General features: G+C 49.2%; 2 protein-coding genes and 2 non-coding genes across 5 annotated transcripts; 3 read left to right on the top strand and 1 right to left on the bottom strand.

Annotated features, from left to right (window-relative positions):
* Positions 1 to 13,417: 13,417 nt before the first annotated feature.
* On the bottom strand, positions 13,418 to 16,588 carry LOC136531762 (AUGMIN subunit 7-like). The gene is made up of 9 exons (XM_066524411.1): positions 16,368 to 16,588; positions 16,132 to 16,217; positions 15,979 to 16,040; positions 15,728 to 15,819; positions 15,368 to 15,493; positions 15,107 to 15,197; positions 14,592 to 14,699; positions 14,228 to 14,326; positions 13,418 to 13,770 (listed from the first exon to the last, which is right to left on the bottom strand). Exons 1-9 carry the CDS (start codon positions 16,499 to 16,501, stop codon positions 13,582 to 13,584), a joined length of 987 nt encoding a protein of 328 aa, XP_066380508.1. The 5' UTR covers positions 16,502 to 16,588; the 3' UTR covers positions 13,418 to 13,581.
* Positions 16,589 to 18,103: 1,515 nt separating this feature from the next.
* LOC136531761 (small ribosomal subunit protein uS3x) lies at positions 18,104 to 20,497 on the top strand. 2 transcript variants are annotated; one of them, XM_066524410.1, is made up of 6 exons: positions 18,104 to 18,262; positions 18,356 to 18,675; positions 19,689 to 19,743; positions 19,830 to 19,961; positions 20,057 to 20,207; positions 20,290 to 20,497. In XM_066524410.1, exons 1-5 carry the CDS (start codon positions 18,233 to 18,235, stop codon positions 20,204 to 20,206), a joined length of 687 nt encoding a protein of 228 aa, XP_066380507.1. In that variant the 5' UTR covers positions 18,104 to 18,232; the 3' UTR covers position 20,207; positions 20,290 to 20,497. The 2 variants fall into 2 exon arrangements, with proteins under 2 accessions (XP_066380507.1, XP_066380506.1); XM_066524409.1 differs by having other exon boundaries at positions 20,057 to 20,497.
* Positions 18,951 to 19,120, top strand: LOC136531764 (small nucleolar RNA snoR143). The gene has a single exon (XR_010778093.1). It is a non-coding gene; the product is annotated as a small nucleolar RNA snoR143 (small nucleolar RNA).
* LOC136531765 (small nucleolar RNA snoR143) lies at positions 19,295 to 19,463 on the top strand. Its single transcript, XR_010778094.1, has one exon. It is a non-coding gene; the product is annotated as a small nucleolar RNA snoR143 (small nucleolar RNA).
* Positions 20,498 to 24,921: the final 4,424 nt, after the last annotated feature.

The following is a 24,921-nucleotide window of genomic DNA, read 5'->3' as shown; positions in this document are numbered from 1 at the left end:
GACAGTCGAGCAGAGTACCAGTGCTCCGAGCACAAAACCTACTGAGGCGGATACCTTGGCGCCAAGGGAGCCGGATCAAGCCGAGGAGCAGCAAGCTAGAAGTGGCAGAGAGCACTCTTGCAGATGCAACGGCTCGTGGAAAAGCCCTGGTGGTCGTGGAGACTGCAGACTCTAGACCAACGCCGCCCCCTGAACAGGAGGCTGAAGAGGACGAAATAGAAGAGGTCCTGGGCCGTCCCCAAGAGAAGCGACAACATGTATATGTGTCGTGCCGGCGGAACGACGAATGGGTTATGCACGAAGAAATCCCAGAGGTCGAAGAGACCCTAAGAGTCGAACGGGCGGCAAAGCGTCTGGTGACAGAAGTCTAGGTATGTTCGGCTTGACCACTTGACCCTGTTATGTAGTCGATCTGTCTGACTTAGCTTATTTATGTGCAGGACTTGATGAAGACCGCGAGGTACCGAAAGAGGTGCTTCGATCAGATTGAGGGAATCACGGCGAATAATAAAGAACTGGTGGCCGAGGTGGAACACTTGCGCCGCCAACTTGAAGCCGCCGACTAGAAGACGGCAGAGCTAGAGGCACAGAACCAGAACCTGGTCGGGCAGCTTAATAACAAAGAGCGGGAAAGAATAAGTAAGTTGTCACTTTATCACAGCAAGTGTGTAACACGTATTGTTGTGTTGTTGGTAGTGACAGCTGTAATACAGGCTTAGAAGCTGAAGTAACCCGCCTCCAAGAGGAGAATAGCCGCGTGACCGCAGAGTGTGGTCGTCTGAAGGAAGATAACGAGAAACTGGCACGCAACCAGTCTCAACTCCAGGACCACACCACCAAAATGAAGGAGCTGAAAAGTAAGCATTCTAGACCACCTTTCGCATTCTGTTGCCCACCTTGTCTTGTCGTGCAATAACATTTTGATGTCTCATATGGTGTTCAGTTTTGAAAGTCAATGCCAAGAAGCATTTGGAGGCCATGATCAAAGAGCGTGACGGCTGGAAAGCACAATGCCTCGAGGCCACCGAGGAGCGGGACACGTGGAAGAACCGGTGCCAAAAAGTGGCAACTGGCATTGTCCCCGTCCTCGACCTTATCGACCCGGCGCTCGCAGAGGAAGAGCCAAAGACGCCCTAGCTCGGGCTGGTCGAGAGATGCCGACAAGCGTGGGGATGGTTCCAAGAGTTCGTGAAGGAGGCGGGTGAGTACACGGGTGCCCATGTACTAAGCATGGTACGTGCTCACTACCCCCTAATCGATCTCAAGCACCTGGAGGCTGGGTACCCGAAGGAGGTAGACCCAGACAAGGTGGAGGAGCTTCGGACGGCCCAGCTGGACTTGTCGTCAAAGATAATTGGCGACATTAACCTGTGTGGAGGTGGGACAGCACCTAGTACAGGGTACGCCATTGACAAGTCAGCTGGAAATGCCATCAGTTGCAAACCAACCAACGAAGCCTGCGGTCTCGACCAGCCAGGCATCGGCGGGGCCATCCCCTTCAGCTCGACCAGCACAAGAGTCCCCGAGACTCGAGTAGGATGTCGGAATCGGCGAGCAGTAAGTGCCACGCGCCCCGACCAGCCAATGTAATAGGCTTAGAGCTGTAGAAGGAGGACATAGTTGTGTTATTGTAAACTTGAGCCTCTTCAGGCAAGCTTGTAATAACGTAACTGTATATCATTATAAGCTTGTTTGCTTTGTATAAAACGTATTTAAGCTTGAAACTTTATGTTGGTGTAACTAAGTGAGAACATGTTAACGTTCTGTTTAGTTGTACCATTTTGCTCGACACATCATCCTGGAAGGTTTGTGCGGCCTTAATTTGCCATGTGGTCGGAGTGTGAGGTACGATGACCTGTGCACACGTAGACGCGGACAAGTCAAACCAAGGGGGACCTGCCGATCACCCGTAACGTAGAGAGCGGATCCCATGCACGTGTTGGGAGGAACCGGAGACAAGGCCTGCTTCGAAAACCGTAGAAGGAGTGGTGGTCGGCTTGTATTGGCTAAGTTAGAATAACCATAAAATTCGGAGTGACACATTAGAGTGGTCGGAGGAATCATAATTGCTTTATTGAAGTAAATTGAAAGTACAAGAGGAGTACATATCTCAGTAGTTAAGCGTAGAAACGTCTAAGCTTGTCGATGTGCCACGAGTTTGGTACGTCCGTACCATCCAGGTGAGCTAACCTGTAAGACGTTGGTCGTGTAACTTCTTTGATCATGAAGGGTCCCTCCCATGGGGTTGCGAGTTTATGGACGCCAGCCTGGTTCGTCTTCCACTTCAGGACCAGGTCCCCGACCACGAAGAAACGCTCTTTAACATTCTTGTTGTAATACCTGCGCAAAACAGCAAGGTACTTGGCCGTACGTACACAAGAGTCGAGCCTTTTCTCTTCTGCGTTGTTCACTTCTAGCTCCCGTACTTCATTGACCTTGCCTTCGTCGAAGTTCTCTACCCATGCTGATCTGAAAGCTATATCTGGTGGGAGGACTGCCTCAGCGCCGTAAACCATAAAGTATGGTGAGACGCCGGTGTTTCGACTGGGCTGAGTTCTGAGGCCCCAGACCACGGCTGGTAACTCTTTGAGCCATCTTTCGGGAGCTTTGTCGTTTTCTCTATACATCCTCTTCTTCAATGCATCCAAGATCATGCCATTTGCTTGCTCGACTTGTCCATTAGCTCTAGGGTGCGCCACCGAGACGTATTTTACTACTATGCTCCTTTCATCGCAGAAGTCCCAAAAAGCGTTCCCGGTGAACTGAGTACCCAGATCGGTGATGATGCTGTTGGGTACGCCGAAACGGTGGATGACCTGGTCGAGGAACGTGACAGCCTTCTCTAAGGATGCCTGTACCAGAGGCATGTATTCTATCCACTTAGAAAATTTGTCAATCAGCACGAAGACGCATGTAAATTTCCTAGGAGCCGGTTTGAAAGGCCCGATCATATCCAGTCCCCAGCATGCGAAGGGCCAAGAGGCTGGAATCGTCTGGATCTCATGTGCTGGTACGTGGATTCTCTTGGCGAAGAACTGACAACCCTCACAGTGGCGGACTAGCTTCTCTACGTCGGCTACTGCTGACGGCCAATAGAACCCTGCTCGGAAAGCCTTACCGACCAGTGTTCTTGAGGCCGCGTGGTTGCCACAGGAGCCAGAGTGGATTTGGTCCAGGAGATGTTCACCTTCCTCCTGGGTTATACACTTCATCAAGATTTCCTCCTTTGCGTTTTTGCGCCATAACTTGCCATCGACAAGCAGATATTGCTTACTACGACGCATCAGGCACTCATTTTCTATCCGATCAGTATAACCGCTGCCGTCTGTTAAGTACTTGATGAAAGGTACTCTCCAGTCAGGCTCATGAGTGGTCGGAGGCGGCTTGGTTGTGCTCGGCGCCGGAACCATAGCCACCAATTGCTAGTCCGGAGCCTTGTCGACCGTGGAATCTTCCTCTGCGATGGAAGGCGTGAGCAGGTCTTGGACGAATACGCCATGCGGGATTTTGGCTTGGGATGATCCTAACTTTGACAGCGCATCCGCTGCTTGGTTCTTGTCCTGGACCACGTGTATGTACTCGATGCCGTAGAACCTACCTTCCAGCTTTCTTATCGATTTGCAGTATGCGTCCATCTTTTCGCTGGTCGTGTCCCAGTCCTTGTTGAGTTGGTTGATGACCAGAGCCGAGTCTCTGTAGACATAGAGACGTTTAACACCAAGCTCAACCGCAATGCGTAAACCATGCAGGCATGCTTCATATTCGGCGGCGTTATTAGATGCCGGGAAATAAATCCTGAGGACGTATCGGAGCTGCTCCTTGGATGGTGATACGAAAAGAACCCCTGCTCCCGCACCGTCAATGTTGAGAGAGCCGTCGAAGTACATCGTCCAATATTCGTCGGATCCCGGAGAAGCAGGCATGCTTAAGTCTGTCCACTCGACGATGAAATCGACGAGTGCCTGAGACTTGATTGTAGTACGGCTTGCAAATTCCAAGGAGAAGGGGCATAGCTCCATTGCCCATTTGACGATGCGCCCGTTCGCATCCTTATTGCGAATGATGTCCCCCAAAGGGTACTCTGTCATGACCACCACACGATATCCGTCGAAGTAATGTCTCAACTTTCGGGATGTTATCAGTATGGCGTAGAGCAATTTCTGAATCTGTGGGTACCTAGTCTTGGATTCGTTGAGTACCTCACTGATGAAATAAATTGGCCGCTGTACCTTATAGGCGTGGCCCAGCTCGTCGCGCTCGACCACCATGGTAGTGGAGACCACCCGATTGGTTGCTGCAATGTAAAGTAGGAGAGTTTCGTCTTCTCTGGGAGCAGTGAGGACCGGAGGTGATGTAAGGTATTGTTTTAGCTGCGTGAAGGCAGCGTCTGCTTCCTCCGACCACTCGAACTTCTCGGATGCTTTGAGCAGTTTGAAAAATGGTAGCCCTTTTTCTCCTAATCTTGATATGAAACGGCTGAGAGCAGCCATGCATCCGGTAAGCTTCTGGACATCCTTCACCTTTTTGGGGGGCTTCATGTCTAAGACAGCTTTGACTTTCTCCGGATTAGGGCGTATGCCGTCGTAACTGACGACGTTGCCTAGCAATATACCAGAAGGAACACCAAAGATGCACTTCTTTGGGTTTAACTTCCATTGGAATGTATTGAGGGCCGCAAAGGTGCGTTTTAGGTTGTCAACAAGGGTATGTGCTTCCTTGGTTTTGACAACTACATCATCCACATAGGCCTCTACAAGGTCGTCTTTTATCTCGTCTGCGAGGCAGGCCTGAATGGCGCGTTGGTATGTAGCCCCGGCGTTCTTGAGCCCGAACGACATAGTCGTGTAGCAGTAGGCGCCGAAAGGCGTGATGAAAGACGTCTTGATCTGATCGTCCTTTTTGAGAGCGATCTGGTGATAACCAGAGTAGCAATCGAGAAAGGAAAGGAGCTCGCAACCGGCGGTTGAATCTACGACCTCGTCTATGCGAGGTAAGCCAAAGGGGTCCTTAGGGCAGTGTTTGTTGAGATCAGTGTAATCAACGCACATTCTCCATTCATTATTCTTTTTGCGTACAAGAACCGGGTTGGCTAACCACTCCGGATGATACACTTCTTTGATAAATCCGGCTGCCAAAAGCCGTGTCACTTCTACCCTAATCGCCTCCTTTTTGTCGCTGAGCGAACCGTCGTAGCTTCTGCTTGATAGGTTTGGCCTTGCTGTTGACATTCAAGGAGTGCTCGATCAAGTTCCGAGGTACACCGAGGCATGTCGGCAGGTTTCCATGCGAACACATCCACGTTGCTCCTCAAGAACCCGACGAGCGCTGTCTTCCTATTTGGGATCCAGGTTGGCCCCGATAAGGGCCGATTTGCTAGAGTCGCCGTCGACCAGCTGGATCACCTTGTGCCCCTTTGACTTGATGTTCTTGCGTGGAGTCTCGAGGTCTGGGATCTCTAGGTGGTCGGCTGAGGTCTTCTTAGCGTCGAGCACGGTCTCGGCCATGCGAATAGAGAGGTCGTGGGCCTCTGCTATTTTGAAACTGTCGTCTTCGCAGGTGTAAGCGGCGTACACGTTGCCTCAGAGGGTTAGGACTCCTTTCTCGGTAGGCATCTTGAGCACCAGATACCTGTAATGAGGTATGGCCATGAACTTGGTGAGCGACGGTCGACCAAGAATAGCATGGTAGGTGCCATCGAAGTCAGCGACCACAAAGTTGACGTAGTCGGTGCGGAAGTGGTCCGGGATCCCAAACTGCACAGGTAGCGTGATCTGCCTAAGAGGTGTAGAGCTCTGTCTGGGGAGAACACCCCAGAACTGTGCCTCGTATGGCTTAAGATCCGCCTGATCTATCTTCAGGGCGGGCAGACTGTTCTTGAACAGTATATCGATGGAGCTGCTACCGTCGATTAGTACTCTGTCGAACTGGACCTTGTTGATACAAGGATCGAGGACCAGGGGAAAACATCCTAGCTCTGGTATTGCGGCCCATTGGTCCTTCCTGCTGAAAGAGATTTCGCGGTGAGACCACAGAGGGAGCCGTGGATCGGCGAGGAGGTTATCGGCGTTGGCCATGTTCAAGCAAGCACGGGCGAGCAGCTTGCGTTCCCGCTTGGTCTCGATGGACACTTTGCCTCCGATGATGGTGTGCACGCGATCGGTTGGCTTGACGTACTTGTGACGAGGGTCTGCATCGTCGTCGTCGTTATCCTCGTTGCGCTGTTCCCCTGCATAGTTAGGCTTGTCGGATGTGTCCGAAGCCTGTTGACGTGTATAGATAGACTTGAGAACGCGGCAATTTTCCATGGTATGGTTTGACTTAGGATGGAGCTGGCAGGGCCCCTTCAATGCTTTGGCGTAGTCGTCTTCGTAGTTACGACGTCCGCCGCCCTTTTTCACGGTATTGACCTCACCGTCGTCTTCCCGGGCACGCTTGCTCCTGTAATCGTCACGGAGGTTGCGCCGCTGATTACGTTGGTCACGGTGGTCGCGGGAGTCATTGCGCTGGTTATGGCGGTCAAAATTGTCGTTCCGACCACGATTGCCGCGGTAATCGTCACGGTGTGGAGGGTGGTCGGAGCGTGGAACCCTTGCTGCTTCTTCAACAATTATCTTTTTAGCGTCGTCGGCGTCCGCATATTTCTTAGCGGTGGCCAAGAGCGATGTGACTGATTCAGGTCTCTTCCGGAGGAGCTTGTCTCTTAGGGCGTCGTGGAAGCAGAGGCCAGTGATGAAAGCCTCAATTGCCTCATTGTCGGAGATTGACGGGACCTTGATGCGCATCTCCAAGAAACGCCGAACGTACTCGCGCAGTGGCTCATCTTTCCGATCTCGGATCCATTGCAAATAGTACTTGTTGCCCGGTTGTTCACAAGTAGCGATGAAATTGTCGATGAAGGCTTGCTTAAGCTCCTGCCAAGAATCAAAGTAGTTCGCCGACAAGCTGACCAGCCATTGGTGACCTGCATGGCCAACAGCGACTGGGAAGTAGTTAGACATAATGTGCTCGTCAGCCATGGCTGATCTGCACGTGGTTTCATAGAGCATGACCCATAATTCGGGGTTTTCTTTGCCGTCGTACTTCTGAAGTTTCTCAAGCTTAAAAATTCTTGGGCCATATGACTTGGCGAAGGTGTGGAGTAAACTGCTTCAAACCCGGTGGACCGTGGGCAGTGTCATACTCCATACGGCGATAGCTTTCGTGGGATGCTCGATCGTCGGCTCTCTGGTTGATGCGAGCGCGCAGGTCGCGTTCACCGAGGTAATGGCGGAGATCGTTATTGCCGTCGCGGTGGTCTCGATTGTATCTGTATTAGCCCTGCGACCGCGGTTATCACGGCGGTTGTCGCGGTTGTCTCGGTGATTATCATCCTGGACGTCGCGACGGTTGTCCTCCCGACGACGGTTGTCATCCCGACCACCGTCATGGCCATCGTTGTTGCGCGAGCCACGTTGGTTGGGTGGCTGTGAACGACTTGGGTGCTGGTGGCTGTGGCTTGACTCGACTGATACGGATGGAGCCCGAGCTTGGTTTGCGATCTCCGTGGTCTGGGCCATAGCGGCCGTTAGATAGGCTTGTATTTCATCGCGAACTGCTTGGGTTTCTGGGGTGTTCGGTAGCCGTTGCATTGTCGCCATGGCGACGGCTACGTTAGCACTTGGAGTCCTAAAGACTTGTTTGTCTCCCACCCTGTCGAAAGCATCGTTGAGGTCACGTGGCTGGACCCTTATGCGCCGTGCCTCCTGGTCTGCTTCGGCTTCGATTTGCCGGCGATTAAACCGATCAATGTTGCGTGCCTCGCGTGCAGTCCTTTCTTGTTCTGTTTTGCCAACTGCCGGTGGTTCGTCATTGCTGACAATGTTGATCAAACCCCCTCGCCTTGGCGGGAAAGACGGGAATTGCGGGAACCCCGGGGCGTGATCCGGGATATCCAGATCGTATTCGACGCCTTCATCTCCGTGATGCTGGAGCTTGGTGTGGACGGAGGCATCAGATGCGATGCCAGACGAGGAGCTGGAGTCACCCTCTTGGACCGTGTGGACGGATCCTTCACGATAATTTTCAATCCGAATCATGTTGACGAAGTTGCGTGGCTCCGGCCGAGGTCGGCGCATAAAACACGGATCCGAGCGGCGTTGTAAGTTGTATGCGTAGCTGGAGGCAGCGTTTCACAGGCCATAGGGCTGGACCTGGTGGTTCTCCATCGAGGCTTCGTGCTCGGAGAGTCAGAGACCCGTTGCGAAGGTCGGCTGGCGACGAGCGGAGCGCCCCTCAGGAGTAGATATGACCACGAGATCTGTTCCAAGTCGTGCAGGACGACTGGTCCGAGCTGGTCGGGTAGATCTGTTGTGGGAAGCGGTTACCTGCTCATTAGGTTGACTTTGAATCGTACTTATCAGAGCTAGGGTTTCAGTGAGTTTGGTGCTGACCCGATCGATGGAGTCGAGCAGGTCGGCGTTGTCGATCTGCTTCCCTTTGTAGCGGGGAAGCGGATGACGGGTTGTCGGCGTGGCTGAAGGTGACGTAGGCGTGGTCGGAGCCAGATGTACCATGGTCGGAGCCAGATCCATCGTGGTCGGAGCCGTATCCGTAGTGGTCGGAGCCGTATCCGTCGTGGTCGGAGCCATAGCCGATGCAGGTGAAGTAGTGGTCGGCGCGGACTGAATCCACGCCTCCTCCGTGGTCATGGCGATGGAGTCGTCGGAGCCGATGGTCCAGGTGATCTGGCCGACGGTGAACGTGAGGCCGTTCGGCGTAGCCATGGAGCCGGAGATGATGACCATCTTGTTTGCTTAGAGAGCAGTACGCACACCCCCTACTTGGCGCGCCACTGTCGACAAAATATGGTCGGTAGTCTACCTAGTGGTATGCCCAAGGTAGTAGATTGTCGGCAGACAGATGCGCAAGCCACAAACAAGACGGTGATGCAAGACAGACACGAGGTTTTATCCAGGTTCGGCCGCCGAGAAGGCGTAATACCTACGTCCTGCGTCTGATTTGTATTGCTGTATGTCAATGAGAGATGTTTTTTAGAGGGATCCCCTGCCGGCCTTATATAGTCCGGGGGCAGGGTTACAGATCTGGAAACCAATCCTAGTCCGTTACAATTGCCATATGCGGCCGGATAAGGATTCCTATTCTAACCGACCAGGATCCTGCTTGATCGCCAAATCCACCTTGACTCCTTGTGCGGGACTCCGATCAGGTTGGCCGGGCCGCACGTCGTCTTTCGGGTGGACCGGACCCATTGATCCGAGCCGGCCCAAGCCTAGCTGTAAGGTTATAGGGGTTAATACCCCCACAGCTGGTGATTTAGATAAGAGGAGATCTCTCACAGGTTATGTTTTCACCATTGGTGGTTGTGCTATTAGCTGGAAAGCATGTTTGCAGTCCACTGTTGCTCTGTCTACTACACAAGCTGAATATATGGCTATTTATGAAGCTTGTAAAGAAGCTATTTGGTTGAGAGGTTTATACTCTGAACTTTGCGGGGTTACTTCTTGCACTACTATTCATTGTGATAGCCAGAGTGCTATTTGTCTGACCAAGGATCAGATGTTTCATGAAAGAACAAAGCATATTGATGTGAGGTATCACTTCATTCGAGGTGTTATTGCTGAAGGTGATGTTAAGGTGTGCAAGATAAGTACTCATGATAATCCTGCTGATATATTGACAAAGCCAGTTCCTGGAGCTAAGTTTGGGCTATGCTCAAGCTTAGTTGGCATTACAAATTAAGTCCTAGTGATTTTTTTTTTGGCGCCGGTGACTGTTTATTATTGAAGTGAGTTGATTGATTGATACTTCATTTGCTACCAGATGGAATTCGTCTCAAGGTGGAGTTTGTTGGAATATGATCCGAATTATAACGTTGGTCTTGTGGGGACGCCTGGAGGGCCCGCGGTTTGGTCATGTTTATTAGCGGATTTGTTTCCGTATTTGACTGCAGTCAGTCCGTCCTATTTAAATACATCTTGTAAGCCGCACGGGAAGAGCTGACGACTCATTGTATTCCCTGCGTTCTGTAAACTCTCTCCATATAGTGAAGATCGTCGGTTGGTGCCCGTGGTTTTTTCCCGCAAGAGTTTTCCACGTAAAAATCTGTGTCTCGTGTTCGATCTTGATTTGCATTATTTACTAACACAGGGGAATGCAGACCAGGCCTCCCATGCATGCCATCTTGTAGATTTCAGGCAGGATTGGTTCCACGACTCACTCTAGAGAAGTGGCTTGATTCCAGGCTAACTGAACTCGCATTTTAGGGAGGAAAACCCAAAATCAAGGTGAAAAAAACACGGGTTCAGCAGAGCAGAGTAGGACTCCCCACAGTGGCACTAGCATGGCGGAGCAGCCGTGATTGCTGAACGCAGAAAACATACTAATTAGGGCCGGCCGACCCCCCAGCTAGAGCAGCGAGCGGATCAAGCGGGGGAGTTCCCCGGTCCCGCAAAGCGAAGCAGTAGGAGTAGTACGTGTACGATACGATCGAGATCGCGCGAGCGCTCACCGCCCAAGCCCGAAGAGACTCATCCCTCCTCCTCGTCCGCCTGCCCTCCCTCGATCCGGCGCGCTGCGGAGCAGTGGTAGAGAGTGGAGACGGGCAGACGGCGACGGCTGGACCTGCTGCTGCTGCTGCTTTTGGCGCACGCAGCGAGCGCCTGCGAGGAGCCGAGAGGACGGGGCCGAGGGCTGGGTTGTTGCTCTGCGACCTGCGAGAGCCAGATGTGAAATGATTGGGCTCGCTCTCGTGAGAGGAGGTGTGGGCCGGCGCAGCGAGGCGCGCTCGGGAGCGCCGTCGGATGGAGGCGACGGACGGCGGATGGAGCCGGCCTGGCTGGCATCCATCATCCCCCCGGGGCCTCGGGTCAGATCAAGATCCACCACTCCTGCAGTCCTGCGTCGCGTCGCAACTCGCCACCGCGCGGGTCGCGGCTCCTGTCATCATGTGCTCTACGCTCTCCAGTCTCCCTCCCACAGTCCCACTGTATCACACTCGTGCACAGGTGCACCGTGCACATGGACCATTACCTTTTTTTTCCCGCTTCCGCGCCTCCTATCGCTCTCTGATGCTTGGTGGATAGTCAAATATAAACACGGGATGCCTTAAAACAACCTATTTGGGGTGGGGTGTATACTTAAAGACATGTTTGGTTGCATGCAGTAACTCGCTACGCCTAAAATTCGGCAACTTTGGCCGTTTTGCTCGGTTGCCGTGTAAACTTTGGCTGCCACAACTGTCGTTTTGCTCCTCTAGCTTGTTGTTTTGTCTATTGGGAAGGTGTGGTGTGTGGCGGCTATTCTTCCCACCACAAAGCTGTGGCGCTGATGAAGCTAAGACATGGCTGGCCATTGCGTGTAACCAAACACGTACTCAACCTTATCTTAATATGTTGTATTATAATTCTGGATATATATAGACACTCATATTTATGTTTAATAAATGAAAATAGGGTTTGCTTCGTATCAAAAAAATATTTCTGAATACATGTAAAGATGTCTATGTATACTCTAAATCCCACCCGTGACTATAGTAACAATGTTGCAAATAACAATAATTTTATGGCCGGATATGAAGTCATAGGCCAAAAACCAATATAGACCCACATTTGTCATAGCTCTATCTATTATAGTAGATAAAGAATATTCTATTATAGTAGATAAAGAAAATCATATAATAAAATTCAGAAGCTTAGAGCTACTCCTCGTGCTGTAGTATAGTGTACTATAACTTTTAAAATTTATACTGAAATATAGAGCACTCTATGTGGTGCCCATACTCAAATCTAGCAAAGTTTTTTTTTAAAAGGAAACCATAATTTGATGATAAACTCCTTAATCAGGTTTAATCCATGGGTACAATGTGTCATTGAGTGTTCCAAACGTTTTAGATCGGATTGTGCTATATAAAGGGTGGGTACATACATGCGTCATTGAGTATTCCTTCAAGTTATCTTATTAAATGTTTTGGAATACACCGTGTTATAAATCAGAGGGAGTAAGTGTGTTCGCTTTCTGCAACGCTATTTCTGGTCCCCGACTGCCCTCTACCTCTTTACTATCTCTCACTGTTGGTTGGCTCTTTGCCTTGCCTGAGCATGGGCAAGTCCTTGGAGAGGTGATATTATTGTGGGGCACTTTATTCACTTCAACGCCCTCCTCAACCTTCTGTCAGATGAGGGTATCGCTGTCTCTGCAAGCATACCTGACGTCGTGCGAGATTACCACCAAGTGATATGACATGGCTATCGAATGTAGACGCGGAAGTTGGGGTGGTATGCTAGGGTGATGCATAGGTGAAGCCCTCAAACATGAGCCGCTGACCGGATTAAGGTTAGTACAAGCTATGATGACGATGTAATGTCTAGGGACAAACTTGTGTAAATGTGCGGCTGTTTTGGTTTTCCCTCTCTGCACCTATAACCCGTATTTGTAGTAGAGTTGCCTTAAGTCAAATCTTTTAAACTTTGATCGAATTTCTAGAAAACCCATATCATTAGAAATATAATAGAATATATTTTCATAACGTGCTCATTTTATGTCATATATGTTGTTATTTTTTTCTATAAAGTTAGCCAAATTTAAGATAGTTTGACTGATATGGATTCTAGAAATTGATTTATTTAGGGAGTGAAGGAGTATAACCATATAAGCATAATAATCGTAAACAATAATGCATGCCTCAAATGGTCTGGTAGGCGGGACACGTTCGGGTGCGTTTGGTTGGTTACCCACGTGTGTACCAAGGATACAAACAAAAAATTGGCTACTTTGATCAAAATTGGCTTCCATCGAGTTTGATGCCAAAATTAGCTTGGTAGTTTTTCCATTTCACCATCTTAAATCATTTTCGTGGCCAAAGTTGATCAAAACCATAGTCTGGTGACCAAAATTCGCGCGCCAAAATTTGGCCTGACTAGTGCATGGCACATTTTGGTGAAAACTGAAAACCAAACTGCTTGAAACGTCGGACTGTATTTGTTAAGCCTGTGAGCCACACCCACGTCGGACTGTATTTGTTAAGCCTGTGAGCCACACCCACATATCAGTGGCCTTAAAATCTTGAACAGCTGCAATATTATGTTCGAGCGTTCCTCGACAAAGTGAATTTCACTAGAAATATAATATATATATGGAGTTATGTTTAAAATCCAGAAGATTCGATCAATAAGATAACTTATCAAGGATAAAAGCACATACATATACAGGAACGGCACAAACTCGCAAAGAACTCTAGATACAACTTATCAAGGATGATGTTTAGTAAATGTTACAAACTAGACTCGCAAGAGGTCAAAAGCTTTGTTACTCCCTCCATTTCAAACTATATAAGTCAGTTTTGTTTTTTCTAGATAAATAACTTTTATTATGTATTTAGACATAATCTATAGATGTATAGTAAAAACAGTGTATCTAGAAAAGATAGAACTCTTTATAATTTGGAACGAAGAGAGTACATGCATCAGTTGAAACTAAAATGCAAACAACTGAACTTTTTTTAAAAGGAAGCAAACAACTGAATCACTACAAGCTTACATACACAAGTTCCCCGAAACTATATCTTGGTATCCAAATACTGTAAAATCATAGTGTTTCCCCCTGCTCACGTGCCACGGAAGTTGAAAGGATGGAAAGGCCGTGATTCAAGAAGGTCAGAGCAGATTCGCAGTCTGAAATAATCTTGGTCACAGATGAAGGCTCATTAGAAGCCGACAGTGAACCAGCAGCCATTGCAGTGTATGAATCTCGAAGGCTCCTCAGATTTCCCAGGAACTGCAAAGTCACGGATAAATAACCAGGTCAAAGAGCATGTTCCGTGGGTTAGAAACCGGCATCCAAAAGACAGAACACAGTGCGCTATGTAATTGGAGAGAGCATGGAATGAAGGATCCTGAGAAGATGCCCAGTTGCCCACTTATGGTAAAGAGATATGGCATTGTCAAGATGGAGCAGAATTACACATGAGGTCATACAATTCCAAGACAGGGCATTTCAAGAGATATCGTATTGTACAGATATGGTGCTCAATGCTCACTAACTGCAAAGAAGCTGTAGTTATTCAAAGCAGGTCAAATTTAGTTCTCAATTTCCAGCAGAATCACACTCTGTTTTATTCCTGTTGGTTACACTGTCCTTGGGCTAACCATGTCACAGTATGCAGGTCAGTGATAGTAAAGTACCAAGAAATGAACAACATGACCAATTAGTGAAGTGGACATTCCAAAATTACCTTTAAAAGGGTATTGTATGCCTCCAAGAGGCGGTTAGCAGCTGGACCGAAGCCATGCAATTGTGGCACTTCCATCATGTGGGTCCAAGGATGGATTTCCTATATCATGATAATTCAAATCACCTTTATTATACAGATATTCAGCACTTAAAATTAATAATCACCAACAGAAAATATTATACATATCCAGTGTATATAAACAAGTGCCCTGTTCGCTTGGCTTATAAGCCGTACTTTTTCAGCCAACGAACAATATTTTTCTCTCACAATAAATCAACCAACGGTACTTTCAGCCATGGCTTATCAGCCAAGCGAACATGGCAAAGATACGGGGAAAATAGGAATTGCTGCATAAGATATTCACCTTAGTATATATTGTGTTGAAGGATTTAACCGTTTCCAAGAATGATTTCAAGTGTTCCCTCAACTTCAACTCTGTCTCGGCATAGTCCTCATTTGGATTATAATCATACTGTCACAAGCAACTACACATTTAACTTAAAATAGCATGATACTGACTACTAAGGGAAGAACAACAAACAGCATCGTATACACAGAAAAAATCAGAATGTATTGTATCAGAAAGTAATTCATTATAAAAATTAAGCTAAATGGTTGCATGCTCTGAAAGATAACATAGAACTGTGAAAATATCAACAACAAAAAAAAACTTTAGCATGCAGGTTGGGGTGTGAAGAAACGGACAAGACGTCACAATTAGCTCTGCCTTTGATAATTAATGCACAACCTTTATAAAATTCAAAAGGAAGAAAACTGTGAAGCTAGTGCAGAAAAAGTTTGTCCAAGTTTCCATTCAAACATAAACCAGCATTAATTCCTGAACTTGAAACATATGTACAGTTGTATATTCTATTATACCTTCGATGCTAATTCCTGAACCATTTGCTGCAGATTGGACATCTTTTTGGTATACTCCGAGAGCTTCAACTCTAATTCAGCGATATCAGGCCTACGAAACGAGAATTGAATTCATATTAGAAAATTTGAGGTGATTTGAACAATTTCGTTATTTGAGGATCACAGGGCGTCCACAAAGGTTCGGACCAATGGAGCAATTCTGCAGGCACATGAAGCAGCTAGACAGTACATTTGGCAATGATTTAAATTGGAAGTACTTACAAGGGGTAAATTGATTGTATTTGAACATCTGCAGGGAAAAGTTTGCACTCCTCCGAAAAAATTTGGGCTTGTTTCTCAGCAATCGAATCTACGAGTTGCACATCTTTCTCCAATTGCTTATCAACACTACAACAGTACAAATTGTTCTCAGTACTTTATGTTAGGTACCCTCCTCATATGCAAATTAACACAATACTTTTCTGTGTAAACAGATTTCATTTGGCATCATATATTACGATGTTGGAAGAAAGTTTTATCACAAGATGCCCATGTTTTATGTATAATATCTCATGTGTAATCAACAATCAACATAGTAGGTATATTTTATTTCAGATACAAATAATTGTGTGCAAACCCGACCTCCACTCTGGATTGTCAGCGTAGCAACTAGCTTCCACTAGGTCGACAATAAGATGGAGCAGTTCCACCCGCTCCTCATAGCTACCTCGACCCTGCAACAATGACCGTTATGAACCGATGAAAGATGACACGCCATACACCTCAGTTTGCAAATGTGCTGTGCTAGACATCTTGGCATCTCGCATGGCAATAGTAGCATAAAATCCAGCAAATTTAACAAATAACACAAACAGGCCAGCCATGTCTCTCACCTGAATCGCCTCGGTGTCCACCGAAGGTGTGATGCCCAGGAAGTTAGCTATCTCTGCCAGGTCTGCAGAACCACACGCCACCGCGAGATCAGCACCACGCGCGATCCCAGGAATGGAAAGCATTTTAGCCTAATGATGAAACCAAAACGTTACGTTGGATCCTGTTGTTCTCCTCGTCGCGGTCCAGGCTATCCCCCTGCCAGTTCTGCTGCGTGAAGGGCGATCTGTCGCCTAGGAGCCTCCAGAACGCACACACCAAACCAGCAGACCGTCAGTTCCCAGCCCGAATGCCGAAACCGAAGGCCAAACCCAGCAGAGAGATCACAGCTCCCAAACAGCAGGAGGAGCGGAGAGGAAATGAGATGCGGTGCGGTTGAGCAGGCGCGTACCGGAAGAAGAGCCACTCGAGGAGGCGGTAGCGCTCGACGCCGGCGAAGAGGAGGGATTGCGACGGGGCGTTCGCCCGCGGGTACTCCAGCAGGAATAGCTTCCGCTGGATCTCCTCCATCTGCTTCGACGCCATGGCTGCTGTCTCTGCTTTGCTCCGCTCCGCCGCGGCGGCCGGCCGTTGGTGGGGATGGTGGGTATTGGGCAGACGGCGACTCACCAACGGGAGAGATGTTTGATAATTACCCAAAGAGGCTTTTACATTTTTACATGTACGCCATTAAAAAATTTTATAATTACGGACAAGTCATTAAAAAAATTGATCGCACACGAGTGTTATCGTTCTGAACTTTTTTTTGCTCTCCAAGCCATTCCGTCGGTGTTCTGTTCATTTTTTACCATTTGAAAGTTCTGACAAGTGGGTCAGGTCAGTCAAAACGTTCATAATATCCCTCTCATCCCTATCCCCTCTCTCTCAAACTCGATCTATCTTCTCGTGCGTGTGGCCGGGGCGGAGCTCGCCCGCGCCCACTCCAGCGGCGGCTGGCTGGCGCCGAGCTCGCCCGCGCACGCGGCGACCGGGGTGGAGCTCCCCCGCGCCCGCGCTCGCGGTGGCGGGGGCTAGGCTGGGCGGCCATGCGGAGCAGCGGAGCCGAGGCGGTCACCGCGGGCGTTAGCCTGGATGAGGTGGCGCTGTGGTCGGAGTGGAGCTGCCCCCGATCACGACGACGACGCCGACGGCAGCGGCCACCATCAGCAGCACCGCCATCTCCTTCTTCTTGGCCGCGGCGGCGCGAGAGGCGCGCCTGCACCTCGCCCGCCGCGCGGAGCGCGCGACGGCATAGCGCGGCGAGCACGCCCCATGGCCGCGAGCGCGAGCTCCGCCGAGCGAGGCTCTGCTGGCCGCAAGCGCGAGGGGAAGCCGGGCATGGACGAGGCCGCCGCTGCTGGAGGGGATGGCGGCCGCGAGCGCGAGGCCAGGCGTGGACGACGCTGCGGCTGCCGGAGGGGATAGGCGGCCGCGAGCGCGAGGCCGGGCGTGGATGCCGCCGCCGCTAACGGAGGGGATAGCGGCCGCGAGCTCGAGCGCGAGCTCGAGCGCGAGCTCCACCGAACGGGGCTCTGCCGGCCGCAAGCGTGAGCGTGGGCTCCGCCGGGCGCGGACACGAGCGCGAGCTCTGCCGGGCGCGGGTGCGAGCTCCGTCGGCCTCGGACGCGAGCGCGAGCGGTGTGGACTAAAAAAGCAAGATGATAGGACGAGAGAAGGGTATTTTGGACGTTTATACTGACCGGGCCCACATGTAACGGTGAAAAATGAACTGAACACCGACGGATTGGCTTGGAGAGCAAAGAAGTTCAGAACGATGACACTCGTGTGCGGCAACTTTTTTAATGGCTTGTGCGTAATTACCAACTTTTTTAATGACGTACTTATAAAAGCCTCTTCCCCAAATGTTATTTTTCCTCCCGATCCCTTTCAAAATTCTACGAAAGGGTTGTCGCAATTAGTTTCATCCGGGTCCCACTTGTCAGGATTCATAAGGAAACCGCTAATTGGGCTAAAATTCACAATGATGGGCCTTACAATGATGGGCCTCAAGGCCCAAGGTACGCAGTCAGACCCATTATCCGCAAATGGGCCTCAAAGCCTACCGCTCTCCGCTCGCCTCTCCCAGCCAGAAGGCGCATCCAAACCCTACCCCGGCGCCCCACCTATAAATGACGAGGCCCCATCAATGACCTCCTCCCCCATCGCCGCCTCCTCTCGCGCCGCCACTCCCCTCCCGACCTACTCACGCAAAACCCAAGCGCTCTCGCCCGCTCGCCGCCACTGCCGGAGCGAGCTCTCCATCTTCCTCCGTCAACCATGGCGACCCAGATCAGCAAGAAGAAGAAGGTACGCGAGCTCATCCTAACTGTATCGCTACTGTCCCGTCTCCGCCTTACGTCCATGGATCTGAGCATCTGACTGCCGTGCTCGTGTCCGTAGTTCGTCAGCGACGGTGTGTTCTACGCCGAGCTCAACGAGATGCTGACGCGGGAGCTGGCGGAGGACGGCTACTCCGGCGTGGAGGTGCGCGTCACGCCGATGCGCACGGAGATCATCATCCGCGCCACGCGCACGCAGAACGTGCTCGGCGAGAAGGGCCGCAGGATCAGGGAGCTCACCTCCGTCGTCCAGAAGAGGTTCAACTTTCCCGAGAACGGCGTCGAGCTCTACGCCGAGAAGGTCGTCAACCGCGGCCTCTGCGCCATCGCGCAGGCTGAGTCCCTCCGCTACAAGCTCCTCGGAGGCCTTGCCGTCCGGAGGTATAACTTGATAAGACCCGCTAGTTGTGTGATTTGCTGGTTTTGATGTGGTTGCTAGTTGCTTATAATTTGTATATGCTTGCGCATTGAATTGTATTTAGGTGGTACCTATAGCGGTGAAAAATGATTCGTGGTTAGCGATACCTTGCCTACAGATCCCAAAATTTGGAATTTTTAGGAGATGATAACATGGAATTTGCTTATAATCTGGTTAGAAGAATTTCGAGTTGATTAATTAAAACTTAAGTCGAGACATTAGTCAGGGGTTAGAATGCTTGCACCTGTGATTTATGTTCTGCCTTCAGTCCTTGTTGGTGGGATATTGTACGGGTGCATAAAGGAAATGCTGCTCTTTGAGGCAGCGGCGGCCAGACAACCGCTGAGACAGATCCACAGATAAATGACTAATATCATGTTGTTTGTCTACTAAATCTGTCTCACATTTCTTCAGTCCCATTGACCTAATAGCCTAGCAACTTTATTTGCCTAATTTACAGTAGTTGTGCCGACTGCAAGTAATTTCATGGTTTAATAGTTTTGCTAGGCATTCCTACAAAATCTTTTGCATCACTAACATTCACCAGTTATTTGAATGTATCAGATACAATTTTTCCATTTTTGGCACCAATATTTATTTTTACCTGCCTTCTTTTATGATGGTTGGACTTAAGGTGGTGCGTAGAAGAAATGCTGCTCTTGTAGTAGCGGCGGCCAGACAACCGTTAGAGAGATAGATCCACAGATGAACAATCTTTCTGCTGTTTGTCTACTAATTCTATCTCACATTCTTGACATGAATTGTACTCATAGGCTCATGATTTTTCTTCTTTGTGCTGCCTTTCTATCCATCGTATCAATCTGTGCATTTGCTAATATATTTATCTTGTTTGGATGATAGAATGTTGTGTAACATGTTGAAGAGTCATTGTTCAATTTGCTGCCTAGGTTTTTTTCCCTGTAATGTATTATGGTTAGTATAGTTCTCCTTACTAACATGCTTGTATCGCTGGCAGGGCTTGCTATGGTGTTCTTCGCTTTGTTATGGAGAGTGGTGCCAAGGGTTGTGAGGTGAGTGTTCTATGTACTTCTATAAGGATATGCTCATTTTCTGATGATTGGTGAATGCATCTCAACATTATTTATTCTAAATACAGGTTATTGTGAGTGGAAAGCTCAGGGCCCAAAGAGCCAAGTCCATGAAATTCAAGGATGGCTACATGATCTCATCTGGTCAGCCAGTTAACGAGTACATTGACTCAGCTGTGAGACACGTCCTTCTCAGACAGGTCTGTTTTCCTGTAATCACTTTGTAATGTTTGTTTATCTTTCGAGCAGGCACTTAATTTTCCACGTGGTCCAAATCTAATTTCTCAACATGCAGGGTGTTCTGGGTATCAAGGTGAAGATCATGCTCGACTGGGACCCAAAGGGAAAGGTTGGCCCTATCACCCCTCTTCCGGACCTGGTGACCATCCACACCCCTAAGGATGAGGATGAGCTGCGACCTCCGGTCTTGGCACCTGAGGTCTAAGGTCCCAACAGACCTGGTGACCATCCACACCCCTAAGGATGAGGATGAGCTGCGACCTCCGGTCTTGGCACCTGAGGTCTAAGGTCCCAACAGTGTCCTTGAAATGGCAGTTTGATGGGGTCCTAGCTAGGTTTCTATCTTATGATAAGGGCAGTGCTAAGACAGTTTGGTTACCGTAAGCATTGTGGACAGATGCTATGTATTGGTTCTGTGTTACTTCTGTTTAAACTAAGTTTTGCGGAGACAAGCTACCTTGATATGTACCGGATGAAATTGTGGTTCCTTATTGTATCCTCTGGTATGTTTATTTTTGCCTGTAGTTCAACATGCTTTTACAGAATCAACTTAGCAATGCAAAAACTTGCTTGGATAAGAATGTTGAGGAGCCTTCTGCAATTTTGGCGATGTACTGTAATGTTAGCATATATCAATGAGACAATAGCCTAGGTGTGGTTTTGCATAATTCGCGTCACATTGTTATGTGTTGATAGGGAACGATCAACGATGCAGGCTTCAACAGTTCACCTTGAGAGTTAATTCTTTAGAGCTCACCTGGGATTTGGCCCACCTAGTAGACATTTTGTTCCTTTACTTCCTTTTTGTTTCTTATTATCCTGTTTTTCACCTTTATTTACCTCCTCTAGAAAGGGGCGTGCTTGTCTTGTAGGTAATTGTATTCTAGTGGTGGAGCTCCTTGCCATATTTGTGAATAGGCATGTGTCGTGGAATATATACATTGTAATTTTTTTTATATAATCATTTTTTTGTATGTTTGGACCTAATATTTATGAAGTTAAATATACGAACGATCCTTCAACTTGTTAAGGAATGCCACTTAGGGTCTGTTTAGAGATTCTTCTCTGAACTTAAGCTCTAAACTAAAGGTAGAGTTAAAGTATTAAACAGATGGTTTAAAGTTAGCTATAAACTTCAGCCACCCCAAGTTAGAGCATTAGACCTTAAAACTGAGCGAAAGTGTTCTCTCTAAAGTTTAGAGAAGATATCAAACCGGCCCTTAATCTCTAAACTTTAAAAATGTATTCTATGTCCTTGAATTTGTTAAGCAGTGCACCGTATATCTATAGTAGCCACACACGAACACTTTATCTGACGTGGCGTTGCCAAAGTGACGGTAAAACATGCATAGAGCCCTTTGAAAGTTTGATGGTGAGCACTGAGCACCAGGCACGTTCGCGGTGGCCTCCAGCTCAAATCCGAGGTACACGGCGGCCATCCCAGGCAAATTCGGCACACGGCGGGCATCACCCTGCCGCTGCCGGACGGGCGCTAGCGCCGGCGCCACGATGGCCAACGACTTCGCAGAGTAGGCTATGGACACGCAGGAGCTGCTAGAGGCGGAAGCCGCCGGCGACGGCCAGCATCACCGGGGGTCTAAACAAATTTAGGATCGTTAAAAAATGTTGCCTTGCCGGTAAAGTTGGGGTCCGGAAAATTTCCTCGGTCAACAAACTTGAGTTCTTCTGTTTTAAAACATCCTGGGAAAGTCATATTGGCGCTGGTATAGAGTTTTCTTTAGTAATATTTTTTTTTGCAAAAAGAAAAAAGAAAAATAGTTCGCCTCCAAGCGCACAGTGGCGAAACTAGCCACGGAGCCGCTTGTCCCATTCTGGGCCCGCCACCCTGACGCTGGGCCTTCGATGCCTGGCCGACCTTCGCGGCCCATCTTCTCTTACACCAGGCTGCCGCCGCCCATCAGCAGCAGCGGCAGCCTCATCCTCGTCAGTAGAAGCGGCGCTGACACGGAGGCCCGTCACAAGCCGGAGAAGGAGGCGCGCCGTGTTGTTGAGCAGCTGGCGCAGCATCGCCAAAAGCGTCCCAACCTGCACCTTGAGCTGTCGAACAGGTGCGGCGCCAGCAGGTACAGCAACCACAGCGACGTCAGCTCTGACAGCAGAATGCGAAGCACCTCGTTCGTCACCTTACTCAGCACCCGGAGCCATGTTGAGCAGGTCTGGCCACCAAACCAGTGACGCGTGGCGACGGCGAGCGGCCGGATCACCGTGGCGTGGAGCAGCGAGGCCAGCAGCGCGGGGAGCAGCGGCACCCACCACGCTGGAATGGACGAGGACTCCTTGTTTCTCTGCTCAACCGAGAGGCAGAACAGCCGAGTTGAGATGGTTGCTACCACCTACCTCCATCGCGACAGGGCCTACCGATACAGCACTTGGATGGGTGGTGGTTGTCGTTGACTGGTGGTGGTGAGTGTGGTGACTGGTGAGAGGTTATAGAGGTTGAGGTGGTGAGAGTCTCCGTTAATTAATAATGATGCTCAGACAACAAAATTTGTCCTGCCACTGGAACCTCTCACTTTGATTCCCTTTTGACGAGGGCCGCCCTAATATGCCGTGGCCAACTCCGCTCAAAAAATGATAATGGCACCCCCGAAGGTAGATGAGCATCCTCTCGTTTTCCTTTTTTACATTCGCCAGTATGATGCAACCACATGTGTTTGTTTCACTAACCTAGATAAGTCTAGCTGAGCTGAGATCGTGTTTGTTTTTCTATACAGATGGTTATGATTACTCTGCGCTAGAATTTCGGTAGCTTTAGCACCACACTTTCACCTTTCTCTCCCCGTTGACATTTCAACGAGCACCCCACTGCCGTGGCGTCCTCGGTCGGCGCCTCATGCGCGCGGTCTCGCCGTGGCTCCGCGACGCACCTCGCGTCCTCCACCGTTCTGGCCGGCTACGTCACCGTTGAGCCGGACTCCACCGTGGCCAACCCTTCGCTCAGCCGCGGCCGCTAACCAGGGACTATGACGAGAAGGCACTCGTCGAGATGTACAGGTCCATCCTCACGCGCAGCGAGGCCGGGTTGGTGCTCGCCGCCGCCTAGCTGCTCGCGGTGGTCTGAAACGATGACGGCGATGGTCGATGGTGAAGAGCAGCAGGCTCCGCATCTGGGCGCGTCTGGCCCTGTGCGTCGTCGCTGGTGGCATCCCTAGCCACGGGTGCCCCATGCGTCGTCGCCAACGGCGCCCCTGCCGCTGCTGGTGCCCCATACGACCGCGTGAAGACGGTGGACGAGAGAAAAAGGTGAGAGGCCAGGAGGTCACCCAATCGCTCACCCGCTCGCTTCATCAGGGCAGGACCGAAGAAGTCGGGTTGAACGCTGTGCAGGACCGAAGAAGAAGTCGGGTTGAGCTTTTGCAGATGGTCGTGTTTGGTTGTCTTGGTTGTTAGTTCAGTATGAGACGGGGTGTCTGACGCATGGGTCCCTGCATCCTGGGTGAATCAAGTCATCCTGCACTATGAGGGAAGGAGAAATCCAGAAGACGGAGCCGTGCGGGATGGAGGATGGAATCTGCACGGGAGAAAACAGGAGAAAGATGCGAGCAGAGCAACCAAACACAGGCGAATGAACCAAATGATGCGGGATGGGCCAAATGACGGTCCAGTTCGGGCAACCAATCACGCCATAGCTGCTTTGAGAACCGTTTGAGCCGAGCTGAGAAACAGGATTAGCAAATCAAACACGAGAGTTGTAGCCCAGAAACCCAACCAGACCAACGGGCCACCATATCAAACACGCCCTACAAAATCATACACAATAGTGGAGTATCAACTTTGTTCCTTGTAATAATAAATAATACATATCGATAATTATAAATGACGTATCCAGTGCAGAGAGCTCCCACTCTGTGCGGAGTCTGGGGAAGGATGTTAGTGGCAAGCCTTACCCTCGCCTGTGCAATGCGAGGAGGCCGCGACTCGAACCCCGGACCTTCCGGTCATATACGGTAAGACTCTACCGCTTACACCAGGCCTGCCCTTCATATTGATAATTATACTTAGAGTATAATCTTAATTCACATCAATGTTCCGAGATTACATCAATGATTTTCTAAATTTATCCTGCCACTGGTTCCTTTGTCTCTCTTTGATTCCCTATCGGCGGCAATCTTTATTCCCTATGCAGGGTGGCCGCCCGCCCGGCTGGCACTTGAAATCTGGAATATGCTAATCTAGAGATGAAAACGAATAGGATCGGTAGATCCGTAGATAAGTATCCTCCCGTTTCCCTTTTTCCTTCAGTAGTAAGAGCATACACAATGGTGAAATAGCAACTTTGTTCCTTGTAATAAATAATACATTTTGATAATTGTATTTAGAGTCTAATCTTAACATGAAGCACGATCAAAATTCACATCAATTTTCCGAGATTACATAATTGGTTTTCTAGGAACACATTATTAAAATCAGTTGCAAATTTCAGTTCCTTTTCCTAACAATGCAAACTATCAAGCCAAGAAATAAAACGTATTGTTAGTCTACAAATTGGCTGAAATTATGATGCGATTATAAAAATGACATGTTAACTTAAATAACTGCAACAAAAGCAAATTAAGTACCAATTTCATATCTCATTTTTTACAAAAATCTAATTCACGTAAAATAATCAAATAGAATAATTTCTTGAGCAATAAAAGTAAGTGTCAACGCTCATGGAGTCGTGGGTCTAAATTATTATTCGAGACTTTTACATGTATGCCATTAAAAAAGTTTGTAATTATACATGAGCCATTAAAAATTTGACCGTACACGAGTGCCATCGTTCTGAACTTCTTTGCTCTCCAAGCCATTCCGTCGGTGTTCTGTTCGTTTTTTACCGTTTGAGAGTCCTGACAAGTGGGTCCGGTCAGTCAAAACGTCCATAATACCCCTCTCATCTCTATCCCCCCCTCTCTCAAA

Source organism: Miscanthus floridulus, unplaced genomic scaffold, assembly GCF_019320115.1.
Source record: "Miscanthus floridulus cultivar M001 unplaced genomic scaffold, ASM1932011v1 fs_434_1_2, whole genome shotgun sequence".
NCBI lineage: Eukaryota > Viridiplantae > Streptophyta > Magnoliopsida > Poales > Poaceae > Miscanthus > Miscanthus floridulus.
Note: the sequence above shows the minus strand (reverse complement) of the source record. Positions and strands in the feature narration are given on the sequence as shown.

Excerpts from the sequence above, each read along its gene's own strand:
- LOC136531762 (XM_066524411.1), bottom strand. The coding sequence starts at position 16,501 with ATGGCGTCGAAGCAGATGGAGGAGATCCAGCGGAAGCTATTCCTGCTG. Across the intron at positions 15,820-15,978 it reads TGGACACCGAGGCGATTCAG|GGTCGAGGTAGCTATGAGGA; the intron begins GTGAGAGACATG and ends TCATTGTTGCAG. Across the intron at positions 14,327-14,591 it reads TCAACACAATATATACTAAG|GAAATCCATCCTTGGACCCA; the intron begins GTGAATATCTTA and ends ATCATGATATAG.
- LOC136531761 (XM_066524410.1), top strand. The coding sequence starts at position 18,233 with ATGGCGACCCAGATCAGCAAGAAGAAGAAG. Across the intron at positions 19,744-19,829 it reads GTGGTGCCAAGGGTTGTGAG|GTTATTGTGAGTGGAAAGCT; the intron begins GTGAGTGTTCTA and ends TTCTAAATACAG. Across the intron at positions 19,962-20,056 it reads GACACGTCCTTCTCAGACAG|GGTGTTCTGGGTATCAAGGT; the intron begins GTCTGTTTTCCT and ends CTCAACATGCAG.